At 38.5% G+C, this 19,904-nt stretch overlaps 1 protein-coding gene across 1 annotated transcript in view; it reads right to left on the bottom strand.

The window, feature by feature from the left end:
• hpn (hepsin) overlaps window positions 1–19,452 on the bottom strand; it is a 34,695-nt gene extending 15,243 nt beyond the window's left edge. Inside the window, exons 1-3 of the mRNA XM_036558912.1 lie at window positions 19,207–19,452; window positions 17,520–17,641; window positions 30–131 (exon numbers count right to left, since the gene is read on the bottom strand). Coding sequence (XP_036414805.1) covers window positions 30–131; window positions 17,520–17,538 — 121 coding nt within the window. The 5' untranslated portion in view covers window positions 17,539–17,641; window positions 19,207–19,452. The remainder of the gene's footprint in view (window positions 1–29; window positions 132–17,519; window positions 17,642–19,206) is intronic.
• Window positions 19,453–19,904: the final 452 nt, after the last annotated feature.

Raw genomic sequence — 19,904 nt, forward strand, 5'->3', positions numbered from 1 at the left:
TTCCCATAAAACACAGCAGCATGTCTCACCCAGGGCCCAGATGGTGGCTCCCAATGCCCCCAGTACAACCACAGTCAAACCCACAGCAACAGCAACTCGGCATGGACTACATAGGGCCATCCCTTGTGCTCCTGTAAAAGACAAACCAAAGACACATTACAGAGCAAGCAGCCAAATGATGTTGTTTATTATAAACGTACAGAACAATGTACAGAACCTGAGGGCAGTGAAATGACAGGCCTCAAAAGAACTATATGTCTAAGAAAAATGTGTATAATATTCAGCAGAGTAGCCTCTACTGCCTAAAGGGCTTAATAAATCATTGCTGTTAGAACAAAGCCACCATTTCCAAATTGGTGATTTTACAGGAGCAGGAAAAATATTAAATGCAGGTTTTATTCCAAGTAATTGGGGACCATTTCTATTTGTCCGCTGGCCATATGAGGTAAGAACAGCTGACACATTCAAATTATTAAAAAATAATTTAAAAAACAACAAAAATGGAGATTTTTATGTGAAGTTTTATTTTGACATATATATTATATTACATTATATTGAATTATATTCAAAGCCCACAGCACAGATAAGAGAGATAATTTAATTCTCACAAAACTGCCTCAAACAATCAACATTAATATTTCAATGTCATAATCATCAAGCAGATGATAAATTATCATATAATAAGTAGTTCAGTTGGAGCTCTATATGGTAGAAGAAAAGTTACTTTAAATTCAAGCAAAACAACAAAATGTTGCACAAGTGAAATAAACTCAATGGCTGCCAATGTGTTTCGGTAATGAGATAAAATCACAAAATATAACTGTGAAACGTTTTAATAAATAGCTTCAAAATAATGAGACAACAGTATGCAGATTATAAAAAAGTTGGGGAAAAAATTTATCATTATCAGATTTATCATCAGATCTCATTGTGTTGTGGTAATGACAGTTTAGTCACTTACATCACAAAATGTATATCTACTGAAAATCAGTTAAATCAATCAGGTTTATTTCTAAATACTCAACCAGGCATCACATCCAAATAAGGGAAAACACTGTGTTAATTATTTTTTGAGTCTGTCATGCCTGTGAGAATAACTCAGTGTTCACAAAATACCTAACAGAAATGAATTTGCCCTGAAATCCAGAGACTCCAGCAGATTAAGCACGAAGCTCACTTACTACTGCAGAGAGAAGAATGAGATCAATAGTCCAAAGTCAGCACTTCCATGCAAAGCAAACTGAGTATTTAATACCAGTGCCATATTCTACTCCCCTCTCACACACACAGACACACACACTGACACGCACAATCACACAGCAGACTGAGTGTCAATCTGTCCCAGGACAGGATTCGTGAGATTTGACCATGCAGCTGGTCGGTTACATAAACAATCATGTGAACTAACGTTTGATCTTTTTAAGCATCTCGTAGAGCTTAATGAGACGTAAGTGGTCAAGAAAACTGACTAAAACTATTACATTTTCAAACACTTTTGTGATTACATTTCAGAGCCCAGTGCCTGTTCGCTTCATATGTCCGTCTGCAATAAACAAAGGCTTCCACATGTGCGCAAATACAAGCCTATGTTAAATTACACATCAACATCTTATCAGTAAATCAATAAATAAGCCTGCCAGGATTATGACATTTTAGCTGCCAATCAATTGGCATATTAAAAATGGCGAGAATTTAACAGTCTTTTTTGTTTATTGCATGCAGCTATTAAGGTACATGCCTAAAATGGCCAAATTAGCTGATTAGCTAGCTTGTAGGGATGTAACAATCCACAAAATCCATGACTCAATTTGATAGAATACCATAGTGTCTCAATACAATGTATTTTTCAATACACCAAAAAAAAACATGGCTGAAAATGTGTTAACAAATATATACATATATGGGACGCACATCTTAATCACTGAATTCAGCTGCTTGGTTTGTTTTTCAGGGGTTGGTCTAGACCCCTTAGTTCCAGTGAAGGGAAATCTTAATGCTTCAGCAGACCAGGACATTTTGGACAATTGTATGGTTCCAACTTTGTGGGAACAGTTTGGGGAAGGTCCTTTTCTGTTCCAGCATGACTGAGCCCCAGTGCACAAAGCAAGGTCCATAAAGACCTGGCTGGGTGAGTTTGGTGTGGGAGAACTTGACTGGCCTGCACAGAGGCCTGACCTTAACCCCATCAAACACCTTTGGGATGAACTAGAACAGAGATTGTGAGCCAGGCCCTCTCGTCCACCATCAGTGTCTGACCTCACAAATGCTCTTCTGGATAAATGGGCAAAAATTCCCACAGACACACTTTAATATCTTGTAGAAAGCTTCCCAGAAGAGTGGAAGCTGATATAGCTGCAAAAGAGGGACCAACTCCATATTAATGTCTATGGATTTAGAATGGGATGTCATAAAAGCTCCTGTAGGTGTAACGTAATGTATAGGTGCCCTAATACTTTTGTCCATATAGTATGTGTGTGTGTGTATATATATATATATATATATATATATATATATATATATATATAATATATATATATATATCACATACAGATATGACCATACCTTAATGTAGTCTACTTACTTACATTTACTACGTTATTAGTTAACGAACATATACATGGCCTCACCAGGGATAGCTTGAAGTTCATATGCATAGTATAAACAATCAACATAAAGTCGGTAGCTTCGCAGCTTTAGAGCTTTTCTGTCATGGGACAAACATGACCGTTAAAAAACATATTTGTAGGCTATAGCTTAAAGCCGCAGTACACAAAATTGGGAAGAGAGTGGACTTTGCTTGAAAATTTGAAGGAGTCTAACTTCCAAGTCACTCCTCCTCTCTCTCAGTCCCGCTTCCAAAGCCCCTCCCAGCAGAGGAGGCTGCTGTGGCTAGCAACTATGGCAACTGAAGAGGCCAGGTAAACAGCATGGAGCACATACCAGTAAGAACATGAACTAAACAATGCGTTTGCATTTGCTGAAGCTGCTTGCTGAAGACACTGACAGTGTCTGACACTCCGACTGACTGTCAGACAGTCCTTCTGGCTCTGACTGGTTGTTTTGATTCAGTTGCGGAGGACTCTTGCAAATGGCATTAAAAGCAGTAGGTGGAGCTAGAGGAGCCTGATTTTTTCACAGATTATCTGTCTCATGCACTACTGTGAGGACACAGTGATAGTTTTAGCAAATATGACAAAGGTTTTATACAGGTTACCTACTGCAGCTTTAGGGCAGCAACATTTAAGGGGCATTTAAAAAAGTTGTAAACTATTAGCATTGAGACATGTGGCTAAATAACCTAGTTGTGATAGTTCTGTTAGCTACATGTAGGACGGGTTCATCTCTGCCACGTCCCTTTGTCAATGGCTCTGGCTCTACCAATTAAAATTAAGTAGAATCGAGGAGTCGACTCGAGAGTAGGAGAGCAGGAGTCAACTCCAAAAAAATAATTAGATGATCAAATATTAACTGTTTATGAAAAAAGTGAACTTTTTAACCAAAAACATTAGCTGAAAATTTTTATTTTTTTCCGGTTAATGGGTTAATCACTAACATTCCTAGTTTCAATTTTATGTTCAGAGCTATCAGCAATATAAAAGTGTCTGTCCTGATGTCACGAGCCAGCCACAATTAAACACGCAAGTCATGATACAACGATACAGTATGATACGCTACACTGCAATTCGACACAATATCGTATGTTTTATTGCTATATTATATTATATCTTGCTTCCTGGCTGTCAATACAAGGCAGTTCCCAAAAGAAGACTGAAACAGCACAAACTCAAATAAACAAACATTACTTACCGCCACCCCTAAATGTATTATAGCACCATACAGAAGCTGTAGTTTTTTATAAGACCCATTATTGTCTCAATAAATGCTTTTTGATTTCTTTTATTTACATGCATTTGCCTCAACTCAACAGATTCACATACTGTTTGTTGAGACGTAAGCATGATTGTGAAAGCTAATAACTGTGGAACGTAAGTGTGGTCAGCTCAAATAAGTGCGATCTGCTAAAATGTTTGCGATCAGGTGATGATGTAATTACTGTGGCAGGTCCAATTCCAGATTTGCATTGCTGAAATCTCAAACTATGACTGTAGCTTTTGCTACACATGTTCATATTTACCTCAGTACAACTCTTGTCCTGTTCCAGTTTAATTTCATTGACTGCCCACGGTGCTAATTACAGCCCTGCATTATACCCTGCTCATTTAGTCCCAGTAGTCATCATATGTCATTTAATCTGCCTCCAAAAGACACCTACAATTTAGCTGTGGCATGCTGGGCCTAGCCTAGCCTAGCTTAATGAGTACATACTGAAGTGATTTGGAACTTACAGCTTGGAAACTTGGGTGAACTTTCAGGCGAGCATTTGAACATTTCTCAAAGAACTACTTTTCCAGAGGCTAATTCGTCTGAAGTAATGGTACTTTGGCTCGACTGAAGACTCTTCAACTGTGGAGCTGAACAGTCCAGCTCAAAACAGAGACACTGCAGTGTGATGATTAACTGCAGTTGCCATGCAGACTCTGAGCTCGTATGCACACAACATATACTTAGTATTACACATAGTATCATGATATGAAGAGACTTCATCACCAGAGACTGGAGGTTGTTTTCTTAATGTCGTTACAATTTGTATTCTAAAGATTCTAAAAGCAGAATCTTTTAAATGTTTACAAGAATTTCAGAATTTCTCAGCATTTGGCAGGTCCCTCTTTTATTTAATTACAGCGTGCATTTGACCTCACATGGACTCCATAAGTTTGTGCAAAAGCAGCTGATAGCAAATTAAATCCGCCTGAGAGTCGTCTGAACATGAGCTTCAATAAGAGAGATAAGATTTAAAAAAACTGAGCTTTTGTGCAAAGGCCTTAACAAATTTGCTTACATTTGAATAGTGACCTACAAACAGAGCAGAATCTTATCATTTTACTTGCTCTAAGTTTCTTTGTTTTATTTTTTTATTTTAAAAATATCCGTTGTTTATTTCCAGGGTACATTAAAAAAATTCCAAATTTTCAATGCGGTCTCAGACTTTTGGACTCCTGTGTTTGTAGGCCGGTTTTACCTGGTGATTAATTGCCTTATACATAATTAGCAATTTAGCAATTCAATCTTTTTGCTCACTGTGTCCAGCTATGACAGCACAAGCCTTAAGTGGCCTTACAGTAGAAGCCTTGATCTTACTAACGTGCTGTCGACACTTTGTAGCATTTGAATGATGCCGGAAACAGCTTGAGCTCAAATAAACAAACATCACTCACTGCCACCTTCTCAATGTTTTACAGCACCAAGTCAGAGCCCATGATGTGTCTCAATAAATGCACTTCCTTCTTTCATTTACATGCATTTGCAGGATGAAAAGTACGAAAACACCAAATTCAGTATTCACTATTCAGTTTGGTGTGATGTAAACACATGACTCTGAAAGCACAACTATAGAAAATAACTGATTATGTAATAATTGTGACAGGTCTTTTCATACAGGCCCTATTTTGACTTGACATTAACATCCGATCACCATGATCCAATCATAGTAATCGGATCGCCATCAAATCAAAACACAGTACATTCGCACTGGTGCACCAAACAACAGAAACATGGTCTGCTGGTCACGGTCCACTTCCAGGTGAACCCTGGATCAGTTCACTGCTAAAGGGAGCACACTGTTATGACAGTCCACACCAAATGGGAGAATTCAATATTCAGAGCTTATTTTTCTCTTGTTCTTGCAGCACATCAGCGCTGTACTGTTAACATAATGTCCTCATTTTAACATTTTACCTTTTACAGATGCTCATAACATTCTCGAAGCACATTGCTGTTGTCCAAAAAAAAATTTGTAGTTTTAGGCCACGAGTTCTATTCCTGACAGGTTGGGCCAGACACTGGTGATCTTCCTGCATCATAATGGATAAGATTAAACATTGTATCAAGAATATATTTAAGGAACAGGTCTGGATTTTAGACTATGATAGTCTTTTTTGGCGCTAATGCAGGCAAACATGAAAGTAACAGAGAGCCAGTATCCCACCAAATACCTGACCAATCAAAGAAAACCCATGTATAGTTTGGTGCACTTTATCCTTTCCGATGTGAAACCAACTGAACCAAATGAAAATGATACAATGTCGTGATCTGGTTCTATGATAATGCAGATAACTTGTATGGTGGGTAATGTATGGCTGTGAATTGTGATTGGTTGGTACATACTGGTTTAATAATATCTACTATCTAACAAAGTACCTCTTTTTTTTTAGACATGGTCGAAGCTAATTTAATAAATGTAGTACAAAGTAATGATACCCACTTAGCGTCCCAGTGCAGCGCAGTGCAGAGCATCACAGTCATTTTAAGCTACAGAGACAGAAAAGACAGTTATGTACACTATATGGCCAAAAGTATGTGGACACATACATCAGCTGTATTCCCCATTCCAAAAAAAGAGCATTAATATGGAGTTATCCCCCATTCACCCCCCACCCTCAGCCTCACCCCGCCCTTTTACAGCTATAACGGCCTCTACTCTTCTGGGAATCTTTCCACAAGATTTTGGAGTGTGTCTGTGGGAATTTGTACCCATTCAGCTAAACGAGCATTTGTGAGGTCAGGCACTGATCTTGGACAACAAGGCCTGGCTCTCAATCACTGTTCCAGTTCATCCCAAAGGTGTTCAGAGGGGTTGAGGTCAGGGCTCTGTGCAGAGTTCCTTCATACCAAACTCATCAAACATGTCTTTCTGGACCTCGCTTTGAGCACTGGGGCTCAGTCATAGTGGAACAGGAAACCTTCCCCAAATTGTTCCCACAAAGTTGGAAGCATAAAATTGTACAAAATGTCTTTGTATGCTGTAACATTAACATTTCCCCTTCACTGGGACCAAAGGGGCCGAGCCCAGACCCTGAAAAAGGTCCCAGATCATTATCCCTCCTCCACCAAACTTTACTGTTGGCACTATGTATTCTGGTATGTAACATTCTCCTGTCATCCTCCAAAACACAGATTCGTCCATCAGACTGCCAGATAGTGAAGAATGACTTGTCACTCCAAAAAAAATTGTTTACGCTACTACTGAGTCCAGTAGCCCTAGCCATTTCCATTTCACAATAATAGCACTTACAGTTGACTGGGGCAGATCTAGCAGGGCAGATATTTCACAAATTGACTTGTGGGACAGGTGGCATCTTATGACAGGGCCAGGTTTAAAGTCATTGAGCTCTTCAGTACGATCCATTCTACTGCCAGTTTTTGTCTATGGAGATTATATGTACCTGTTAGTAATGGGTTTGACTGAAACACCTAAACTCAATAATTAAGTGGGGTGTCTACATAGTTTTGATGATGTTAGATGTTAGATGAATGTGAACATAGCCAAGTATTGGGTTTACATAAACAGATACAATCACATTCCAATCAAGAAGCCCAATTAGACTTTTAAATGATATATGCACAACATCCAGATACAGGACACTTTAAAATGCCAAATATAACCAGGGCTATAGTTACATTTTCTCTGAAAGAATGAAATTCTACGGTAACTCCTTAGAAATCTCTTGATAGACATGAGCAGTGGTTGTTTCTTATCGCTGCCTGCCTTTCTGGTTCACAGGAGGAAACCTAAGCCTCCTGCCCTGTCTCTAAATAGAACGGAACATCAACAGCACATGCCCAATGGGACGAGGGGCTATTTTTCCCATTTACCTGGCCGAGCACCCAGGGTGTCCCAGGCCAGGTGGGGGTACAATGGTAACACTTTTTGAATGTTTGAACAGGTGTGTTTTTGAGTAATCTCTAATGTCACTGCCCTGAAGTGGAGGGAAAGGACATAATAACTGAGGGGCTGTCCAGGCTTGTTTAGCTGCCACTCAGTAGAAATTTACATCCAGATTCCCCATTTCACTGAAGGCTCTTAATGTTCAAAGTGATCTGCACAGCCATTTTATAGGGACATTTGGAAACCTGTCCCTGGCTGAGCTGTGTTATATGAGTCCTGCTATTTTATAGGGGCTGCAGTAGATAAATAATGCTTTTTCAAAATCACAAATATACACCATGAGTCATCTCTTCTTTAATTCTTTAATTATGTCTCATGCGTAGCTCTTTGAAACAAATGTAGAAATTCTGTTGAAAGTGTGGTTGGATACTTTCCAACCATTCCACAGTGTTTGTAAGTAGAAGAGGAGACATTTTATTCTGATTAGAATTTGATGAAAAGTTGTTATTAGCAATGCACCAATGGTAAAATTCAGGCTCGGTGCCGATATCCGATATTTTTCATGCACGTATCTGCTTTATAAAACGTAGAAATTAAGCCTACATCTACCTGGTTTAGCATTACAAATCTTGATGGTCCCGTATAGATGATCTACAGATACTTCTATTTCTAAATAACATTCTGGTGATACTTTGTTGATTCTCAACAACATTATGGCAAGGTTTAGGAGACAGTGTAGGTTTGGTGTTGAAGTTAGAGTTAGGGTTAGGTTTAATAGGATCTTACACACTCAACAAATTCAGCTGCATGTAATAGCTATTTGTCTGAATGTTAGCATCTACAGTGGACTGTCAAAATTAGATGTTACCTTACAAACAAACATAACATTTATTTTTAGAGGGTTACAAATGCAGTGAAATGAATGAAATCCATCAATTTTAGTGTAGTAGCCCAGCGCCGCCTAAACGTTCTGTACAATAACTACATCATCAAATATAGGTTTGAAATATTGGCCAAATCTTAACATCAGTCTAATGCTAATATTGTTTTAAAGCAAATATCCACCAATACCATTATTATTCCAATATCATTGGCTATGTTTACATGCAAAGACTTTTGCCAATCTGATTGAATACATTCTGAGTATAGATTAAAACTGAGGTGTTTATATGCTCACTCTGCTTAACAATCTGATGAAAATCTCAGTTTACTTGCACACTACAAGTATTCCGATCCAAAATGATGCAGCTGCCTAGTGAACCACTTGTATGCGCTTGTGTTTTCAATTGCTTTAAAATGATGTCAGACTCAGGATAACATACTTCACATGTACTTATTAAAGAAGGCCGAGAGGAAGACGTCGTGTTCTGAGACATATAAGATGGACGTCCGTCCCACCGCCGTCTTTTACAGTTCAAAGCATAAACTTCGTCTCCTCTGCAGACCAGTTTCTGCTCCGCCGTGTTGAACGTTCTAAACTTTCACTATGACGTGACGCACATGATCAGAACGTATTTAGACCTTCCGATCGGGAATGTAATCAGAGACAGGCGTTTACACGGATATTATTCTTCTATTTACAGGATTACCCACCTCGTTTAATCGGATAGAAACTGTATTCTAAATGGCCTCAGTTGGACTAGTTCATTCCGACTGAGGTGTTTACACTGAAATAATATCGAAAACTGACCATAATACCTCTAGACCTCTAATGTTTAATTATATTTTGTTACTTATTGTCTTCTCTTAGTCATATAATAGGCTAGTAATAGAACGTACCAATATCAATCCAGCATTTTTATTTATATTTTATATATACACTGAATAAATGCACTTCTACAGGGAAGTTGCTCATCTTCCTGATAGGGTGTCATGCTGATGGACAATGTATTGTTTTATGACTTACACTTGTTGGAAAATTATAAAAGTGTGAATTACATAAAATGCTGGATAAAAAGACTGAACACTGTTCAGCTCTTCTTGTTGTTTACAACTTGTAATAAAGGCTATGAACCATGAGAGGAGTTTCTGTACTACATGGTACTAGTAATGGTAGAATCTACAGCATCAAGGAAATCATGAATCATTCCAGCTCTGATCAGGATGCTCTTAGATATTCAGTCAGATAATCCAGCTCAATCCAGTCAACCTCAGAAAACATTAAAATCCAGCAAACATCAGCAAAACACAAACATCCAATTGCAGATAAGGAAGAAAGAACAAGTTCCTTCAAACTCAGAAACATCCTGCAGGCTTAGATTCTCACTACAAAAAACTTAAGTCAATTAATACTACGGCCAGTGCAGTATCACAGATAGGGTATTGTACAGGTAGATTTTGTTCCCCAAGGTGAAAACAATGTAAATACATGTACAACCTGATCTTTAAGGGTCCAATTGTGTACCTGGACCCAAATAATTTGAATATTCAAGTATTCATTCATTAAGTTGGTATTCAGTTCTCTGTTTAGTGTTCACAATAATTATAGCCTATAACTAATTTCATCAGCAACGGTCTTTATAAAAGAAGATGTTAATATTTTAGAATTGTATTGGATGGTATAGCTGATTGCCTTACAAATGTCAGTCATTCACATCTCCTAGCCTCAAACCACACAAAACGCACTGCCTTTCACATGACTATTGGCACTAAATGTGCAAAGATGCCTAAAAAATTACGTGTGGGAGCACTTTAAGATATCGGATGTGCAAAATCCACACTGCTTCCCACTGTCATGTGACTGCTTAAGGTGGGCATATCAGCTCTTTTTTCTCCTTGTCTTTTCTAATTAAGCAGTTTTGGCACAAACAGCAGATCTGTTTACTGCAACAAAATTGCACTCAAGGTATAAACAATGTAAATGTCCCTTAAAAGGTACAACAGGTCCAATTATGCACCTTAAAATGAATTTTGAAGGTAGGCTATGTTCTCTTTCCCAGGGGGAAAAAATGCATTTTTGGACCATTTCATAAATTGGTGTTATAAATAAATTGAAAAACAATTAAATAAAATGTCTGAAATCAATACATATGAAGATGTCTGGAGTCAATGTAACTGCAAAAATTGAACTGCAACTATGTTCCCCATCTAATTAAAGGTACTACAGCTATACTATTGAAGGTACCATCCCGGTGACTTGAGGGGTACGAATTTACTACTTTTTTTCTGAGAGTGTACTATGAGGGCCTGGAGTCCAGACAGGATATATGAAGTCAATGCAACTTGCCAAACAAAAGATCACACATGGAATATGGTACAACATAGTTTCCCCAACTAAAGGAACTGAAACCCTTAAGGGTACTAAAGCACTGAACATGCTTATGCTTTTCCCTTCCTCTTCCCATCAGTAGCAAAACATACACATTTGGGACCTGTTTTGTGTCATTTACATCCACAATGTACCACATATCCATGATGGTTTACCAAACTATGGTAAGGTGCTAACAGAATTCCAGGATACCATGTTTTTTCAATATTAGCCACCTTGTTATTTCAATAAACCTCATCACACTGACATTGTACTATTCAGTAGCATAGTACTGTGGATGGGCTGTACTTTTTGAACATTTAGATTTACTGTCTACATTTAAGACACAGTCACTTGTTAATCTAGCTTTTCTTTTTATAGTGCTGACCTACATCTAACACAAAGGAATAGCCAACACTGCCTTGCTCATGCTTACTTCCACTTTCTGTTCTGTTCATGTGGGTTATCCCCTCTGTCTGTAGTCGAGGAGCACTCAATTTGACCCATCTGACCAGGCAACAAGAAACACTTTTGTGCAGTAGAGGGATCTTACAGCTGACTGAAACTCCTGAAACCATGTTCTGGCACAGTGCACTGATGACTGTTCCCCTGCTTGAGACTGACGCTCTTAGCTGTCTCAGATAAATAAAGGGCCCATATCATGGAAAACCATATCATGGAAGACCTTTGCTTTTTTGAAACAAAAAAAAATATTTTGATTAACTATGTAAACAAGCTTCAGAACTTCCCTGTTCAAACAGTCCGTATATGGAAAGTAAACAGTAAAAACTGTCCAATTGTCCATGATAATGTTCCCAAATAATAGCATATTCGGTCTACAGCAGTTTAACCTGTCCATTCGCGTTGAAGTGATAAAGAGTGTTGTTACTGCTGACAGTTTGTAGCACTGTCTGGGATTACTGGAGGGTTATGAGTTATCAGGAAAATGAATATCTTTGTGTAAAACTGTAGATATTGTATAATTTCACAGCCTGTCAAAAGATCCATCTGAAAGTGGCCGAAGTCTCTTATATTTTCAGTTCACACATCACTTGTTCTGTACATTCAGGTCCGTTTTTCATTTATATAGGGCTCTGGCAACGAGAACAGAAGTCATTTACATAACAATCTCATGGGGTAACTCTTATCCTTCATACTTTCTGCATAATGAAAAGGCTAAGATGTAAATTCAGAGTGGTTTGATGTGAAAGAAACTTGCTGAGTCAGGATTATTCACAGCAGTGTTGATAGGAACCTCTAAAAGCCGCCTCACACAAAGTCATTACCTGAGGTGGTTACAGATACATTGAAATACATTGCTTTATGATAGTTTTAAGACACAGTTTTGCCCTAAAATGTATTTTTTTAAATCCATTCATGGTGGAGAGGTACATGCATGGTGTTGTGAGGCAAAATAGTCCCCAAAGAAAACTTTTTTCCTGATTTACCACCTTTTTTACCATCACATATGAAACTCAGAAAACATGTGTTGGTCATTTTGATAGCAAATAAAAAGCATTGTTGACCACTGTAAAGAAATCAACGACTCTAAAAGGCTTTGTTTAGATCTCAGCAATTGGACTGTGCAGACATTTTGAAAAATCAGCGGAATTCCTTTTTTAAAACACAGAAACAAAAATAGCCAGCAAATCCAATACAAACTATACCACTGCCAACATTCTCTGTCACAAAATGTACCTCAAAGAAATGCGCCTGCTACGAGGACAGTTCTGTTTGTCACTATTTTGTCTCCTAAAGACGTTACTAGTGACTGCGGGGGAGTTTGTCCTGAGTGAGTCATGGATGTCTGAGTCATGAACGCTGCTTGATCTCCAGCTCCAGTAAAACCACATAATGCTGTGTTATGATGTGGAGAAGTCCACTGCATACCTGAGTGCTTTTGGCTGTGTTCAGGCTAGTCGGAGACACAGGCATGGAAAATAAAGAGCTTAATGTCTAAAGATATCGCTTTATTCACTGACTGGAGATCAATGTTGGTCATATAAAACATCTAGCAATCAGCAATCATTAACAGGTGGCATATTAACAATACATATCTGTTATTAAACTTACAATTTGTCTGCAGGTCATCCTTTTCAATGAGCAGCACTGTCAGGATGTTGATCCAAGTTTCTCCTTTTTTGGATTAAAGACTTACATACCCATAACAGGGATCAAAAACATTCCACTAAGTAGCGGTTCCCTGCATGCTTAGCTCCATTATCCCATAACCCCCAATCATCATCTCAACGTACAACTGCGTAAGGTCAATTTAACAAATGACTGGGCAGAAAACAACATGTGTGTGCGAATCAGCTCCTTGCCATAGGCGTTACCCAATCTCCACTCAGCAGACAGTATAGAGACACCTTCGTAAAAGAGTCTCAGCTGGAACGGAGCTAAAATCTCCTCTGAGAGCGACTACAGCTGTTGATTCATCAAAGCATTTCCTGAGGTGAGTCTACTGAGTGTAATTCTGTCCTAACAAACTGAATTTATCGTGCTATCTTTCTTTATTCTACTGTTAATACCAGTGTTGGGTGTTACATGGTATGAAGTAATGCAATGAAGTCATGTGTGTACTTTTTTGTAATACAGTTGAAAATCTTATAATCACATTAGTTACTGACTTAATTATGTAACTTGTGTTACTCATATGTTTCAAAAAGGACCACATTGATTACAGGCAATGCACTTAAAACATACAATTCCTCTACAAAGACAGTCTTTGTACATAATTTGAGACCTGGACATATCATGTCTAGAGTCAAGACTAAGATTTTGTAGCAGTCAAGTCGGAGGCAAGACTAAGACCAGGAGAGTCCAAGACCGAGTCAAGGCCGACGCCAGATTAAGATTTTTCCAGAATATAAATAGAAAAGAAGAAACTGAAATTATTTTGTGGTTCATTGTACATTCATTATACTTAACACATCACTCGGCTTGTCTTTTTGGAACAATTAGTTAGTCTACTTGAACCTGAGACCAAGACAAGACCAAATCAAAAAAGATATCAAGACTGTAAGACATTTATGATGACATGAAACTTTCGCTGTGAATGTGAGTAGTGCAGAAAGTGCTGTTAACCTGGCAAACAATCTGTCAAAGTATCTAATTGCACTCATGAAACTGATGGATAAAAGACCATGTGCGGAATAAGAAAGAGTCCCAATCTCCCGAAAACAGGCCAGACTCGACTGTCACTCAGAAACAGCTCTGCAAGTGTAAAGATTTTATTTGGAGGCAGCTGTTTCTGAATTGTATCTACTGGCTTATTTCCCTGTTACCAAAAATCATTTTTCATCAATATAACATTGCTGTCCAACACGCATCTCCAAAATGGCAACTTTACAGGAGAAGGAAAACACGTTCCTTTCTATTAATGTAACTTAATTTAAAGAGATTTTACTGCAAGCAATTTTAGAGCGTTTCTATTGGTCCATTCATAATGAAAGGTTCACACAACATAAACGGCCTTGTTCAAATGATGTAAAAAAACAGAAGTACTTTTGTCTGCGTCTTGTTCAGTGTCAGGATACTGACTGTGTGGGTAATGTAGAAGTAAAGTAATGAGCAATTCCATTACTTTTTTCAGGGAGTAACATGTAAAACAATCTCATTACATTCTGAGAGAAGTCATTAGTAATTTGAAACAGATTCCTCTGGTTAACTCTTCGGAGGTGTTGATATTTCAATGCGGTACGCTTTCTAGAAAACCAACGACTAAATGCCTGCTTTACTAGAAGGTGTAGGGCTCAACGGTGTTTATTTAGCTTTATGGCTGGGTATCGATACCTAATACTTTGACTTTGATGCCTAAAAGATGATTTTTTTCCTTAAACTATCTTTTACATTATAAAAGTGGGTGTGGCTTAAACCAGAAATGAGCCTGAGTGGCTGGAAATTTGGTGTGTTTATTGACTGCAATGGACCGCAGACTAATCAAGAGGCAATCTGACATTAATAACATGACTATAGACTGTAATTTACACAATTAATCAGTAGTCTAGATAGAACAAGCATGCGTTTTGGCTTACAGATGCTGATCAGATCGAGTTCTTAGGTACTGAAACTTGGTATTGAATGACAAGGAATGTTTCGATACTCTGTAGCATTGAAGTATTTCAGTTGTTACCATAAAAGTATCTTGAAAACTGGGAACTAGGAACTATACACATTCTATGTAAATCTACACTACATTTCTAACCAAGATTGAGCAAGTTTTTAAGATTATGCATAACATTTTTGGGCCTAGAGCTGGGCAATATGGCCAAAAATGTTATCATATCGTTCGATATCGATACATACCACGATAAATGTCAAATCATTATTTCTTGGTGCTTTTGTGTCGTGTTTGATCTACAGTATTATCAATTCCCTGTGTTGTATGAGTGACAGAGCGCTGCTTCAAGTTAGCCAGCTGCTAAAAACAGCTAGTCTGGAAAGCTAGCGCTCTCCCGCTCTCCACTGCCTCACAGCTTCCTCAGTTCACTTTCGTTTAAATCAGGGCTGTAATTTACATGAACCCACTTCTTTCTTTCACTTTCGTTGCTTGGGAATGCACTAATACTTAAATATGACTATCCGAGCGCTGTAACAGCGCTGTAGTTGTGAGGATTGTGATTTAACGCCGCCAAAGTATAGTTACACCACTGACCTCGTCACTCAGACTCGGTCACAGGAGAGCAGATCGCCGGCCGCTCCACCCAAACAGGGGATGTGTAACTCCGCGTTTCAGCCGTTGCTAAAGACTCATCTTACTCGTGGCCCCCTCCCTCTCTAATCATGTAGAAAAACTCGGAAGTGCGCCCTCTCCTGGCGACAGCAGAGTAGTGTCACTTTCCTTGCAGTAGAAAACGCCACCAAGGCTTTCGCTGAACGTGGAAGTGTGAGAATGGTGTATTATATCGAACATTTATCGAACATGTCGTATCGCTCTATCGAGGAAAAGTTATATCGCGATAATTATCGTTATCGTTTTATCGCCCAGCCCTATTTGGGCCTATGCTAAATTTAACTCTTTAATCTAACTGAATGGAAGTTCCACCTCCTTTTCAACATTTCTGTGTTGTTCAGACATTGAGGTTTAAAAAGAATCTTTCAGAGTGGTTTGATGTTAAATGACGCATTGTATAGAAACCAACTCTGTTCTGTACAATGGTGGTGACAAAAACCAGGGGTCACAAACATAGCCATTTTATTTGCTATTCAAAATGACCAGTGGACCTCTGATGTTGATGGTAAAATAGCAATAAATTGGAAAAAAAGCTTTTCTTTGGGCACTCAGATGTGTAAATGTATTTCAAAAACAGGTTTAAGATCAAAACCTCATCTCAAAACTATTTTAAAACAATATCTCAAGCATCAGGCAGCGTGTCTGTAACTGTTTCATGTAATAACTTTTGTGTGAGGGAGCTTTTAGAGGCTCTTTAAACCTTCAGATGTCTGGTTCCTATCAAAACCACTGTAAACAATTTTCTCTAGACTAGATAATTTCACATCAGATCATTCTGAATGACTTCATCCATTTTATTATGGCCAGTGTGGACATGCATGTGGGGCAGATTTTGGTTAAAGGGGACAATGGCACAAGTTTTATATAAAGAGATGTGCTAATGTCATTTTTACCATAGTTTCTCAGTGATTTTAGTCCTATCTGAATGCGACACGTCAGTTATTTTTACTGAGCGCGCTCTCTTGCGTCTGTAAAGATTCCAGCGCCTTTTACCTTCAATAAAATAAGATGTAGAAAATAACCCCATGTTATATTAATCTCATGCGACTCAATATGGTATAAATGCTTTCATATTCTGTGGAAAATAAGTTTTTTTAAGTGTGGAAGCCCTCAAAGAAGCATTTACTTGTGCTCTTTGTGGCTAATATCAAGCCAATATTCACTATCCTACCTCAGGTGTACAACATAAAGCATTAAAATGTGTACAAATTACAGAAAAAGGTCGATTTTCTGTAGATCTTGGCTGCCGCCTGTAAATTCTTAAGCTGATAACAATGCTAATGACCCAGTGCAAGACAGATGGTTAGAGTAAAAGAATTAATTAAATGTTATATGTTGCGATATTCCTGTTCGAGTCAGTCATAAACATTACAGACGTCATGTGGTAAAATTACATTCCCACGGGGAAGTAATCCCATTCAAATAGTCCTAAAGCCTCTGAATAAAACCCCAGCATGACAACAGAGTAAGACAGGGTTTCATCTTGAATTTTTCAATTTTCAGTGTTGAATCGCCTTAAAAGTGTCATTTCTGTCCAATGCTTGAGCTCCGTCTCTCCTCTTACTTTTCTCTACATATTTCTTTCATCAAACCCTGTTGACAAATAGGTCTGGTGACATCACCTGAACTCCAGTTAAACAACCTTTGACCTTGTTACAGTACTAATAACTGGCTTATAACATTCAGTCTGAACAAAACATGTCCTATCCACAAATAAGTCAGCAGAAGCCCGCTCCATTAATGTTTAACAGCGCACTCGTCCGATGTCTGCTGTCAAAGAGAGAAAAGGCTTTTGTGCATTCAGAACTCACCTATCTTTTTCTCTGTCATCTCCTTCCAAACCAAAAACAGAGAAAACTGGAACGAAGCAAGAGGATGGAATACTCCCAAAGATCCTCCTCACCACCACCAGTGCCTCTTTCTCTCCTTTAACCTGCAAATGATGGGGAAAAAAAAGAATCACGTAAATCGAACTGTAGTGATGGACAAAAACGGGTTAAGCAAGTTAAATAAACCAAAGGGCAAAGCGAGTTACGAATTCTGGAGTGTACGGTCAACAGGCTAAATGTTTTCAAAGTTCTGACCATGTAGGAACAGTTAAAAAAGGAATAAGTCATTAAATATGTTACATTTATGCTCAGATGAGGCCTTTTATCAGCTTTGTTAAAGCGGTAGGATGAACACAGTTCTTTGGATGTGGACAAGCAATGGAGGCCCATTCCAGAGAATACATTTCTCTGTCATAAAGTCTGACCAGAGACAATAACCATCCTCAAGCAGCGACTTAAATGAAATAATGACTCAAGTAGAAGTACAAGTAGCCTAGTAGAAACCAAAGTATCAGATCCACATGCTACTTAAAGGGGAGCTCCACTGATTTTTCAAAATTTCTGCATGATTAAATGGTTGACATATCAACAAAGTCATTCAGAGTGGTTTGGTGTGAAATGCTCTGTTCTAGAGAAACTTACAGAGTCAGAACTGTTCACAGTGGTGGTGATAGGAACCAGACGTCCACCTTTAAAAGCTCCCTCACAGCAAGTTATTACATGAAATGGTTATGAATACGCTGCCTGATGTTTGAGACATTGTTTTATGGTAGTTTTGGTCTACATCATATTTTAATGAATTTATTTTAATCCATTCATGGTGGAGGGATACATGAAGGGTGTTCTAAGGCAACATCATCCTCAAAGAAAACAATTTTTTTTAGACTGACCACTATTTCACCATCACCAACATTACATATGTAAACTCACGTGTAGGTTCACTGGTGGTGTTGGAGAGTCAATAAAAAATGGCTATATTTGTGTTGTAGACATTGTGACCCCCGCTGTCACCGCCGCTGTGAAGAAATCTGAGTCTGTGAGTTTCTCTGCAAATGAACCACTTCACATCAAACCACTCTGACTTTGTTTGAATCTCAACCATCACGTTATGCAGAAATTTTGAAAAATCGCTGGAATTCTCCTTCAAGCACCTCCACCTGCAGTGGAGTACATCTATTAGCATAGGGGCTACATTTTATTAGGCTCTATTCTTCTCTTTTTGTTTGCTCTAAAATAAAATGCTAATGCTAACCTGAGAGGAATGAGCAACAGTAAAGCAAACCAGGAGCTGAACCAACAGAACTGAATGACATAAAATAATTTAAAAAACAGTTAGGAACTAAAAGGACAAAATGGAGCTGAGGAAAAAGAATATCCCTTTTAGTACTTACTAATAGCCGTATAAGCAAAAATATTATAGTTTTAAGGTATAAATCCTTCAAATTTGACTTGGAATTGAATACATATACCTTATACTACCCACCTCTGTCTGCAAGTCCAGTCACACAAACGTTCAAAGCGCTTAAAGAAACATTCTCACTTTGATATAAGAAGTTATTTAAGTTTTTAACACTGAAGGATTCCTGCTTCCTGACAGAGAGTGGCCTAACGTTTTTCTCTGGTTTAAATCTTGTCTCGTTTTCCTCAGTTCGACCAAAAAATCACTCACCTTTTTCACTCGCCACAGGTAAAGTCCTCAACACGACCAACAAAGACATGAAGTTGGACACCGAGCTTGTTTTCTCAGAACATCCACTCTGACATTTTAGCTTTCTCCCCCGAGTCCACAATCTTTTATTTTCCTTCACAATGAGCTTTTTCTCACACAGCTCGGCCCTTCGCACTCCGTTTTTTTTCTAACTGTTCCAAACCTGCTCCTTCCGGTCAGTAAATAGAAAAATCCGTTCTCAAGGGCCAGGTAGGCTATCAATGTCTTTTTTCCCACCCGTTTTCGGGAAAGTCCCGCCTCCCTGTGTTGTGATTGGCTAGTTTTATCCCTCCTCCTGCGCTGGGATTAGTTGATGGTTCGTACTTGCACGCATGAGCAGACCGCATGTGAGAACGAACTGTTAGAGCAGGGGGCGTGGCTTTTAGGAAAACGGGTGGAAAATGGAGGCAACAGGTGCTTTCGTGTACCTTTTAGACTCACAGCTCATTGAAAGCAGGTGGACAATTTGTCAAGACTGTGGTAAAAAGGGAATTTATGTCTTGTAAACGCAGAAATCATTGGTATTGAGCGTTACAACACTAAAGCAGTCCTGAAAGCAGGACCACTTCGGAACATCTGGGGGCTCTAAATAACACAGTACTTGGAAGATCCCACCAACCCAGTCATATTCTTTTGAATGCAATAATAATGAAAAAGCA

The sequence above is a fragment of the Colossoma macropomum genome, unplaced genomic scaffold, assembly GCF_904425465.1.
Source record: "Colossoma macropomum unplaced genomic scaffold, Colossoma_macropomum, whole genome shotgun sequence".
In the NCBI taxonomy this organism is placed as follows: domain Eukaryota; kingdom Metazoa; phylum Chordata; class Actinopteri; order Characiformes; family Serrasalmidae; genus Colossoma; species Colossoma macropomum.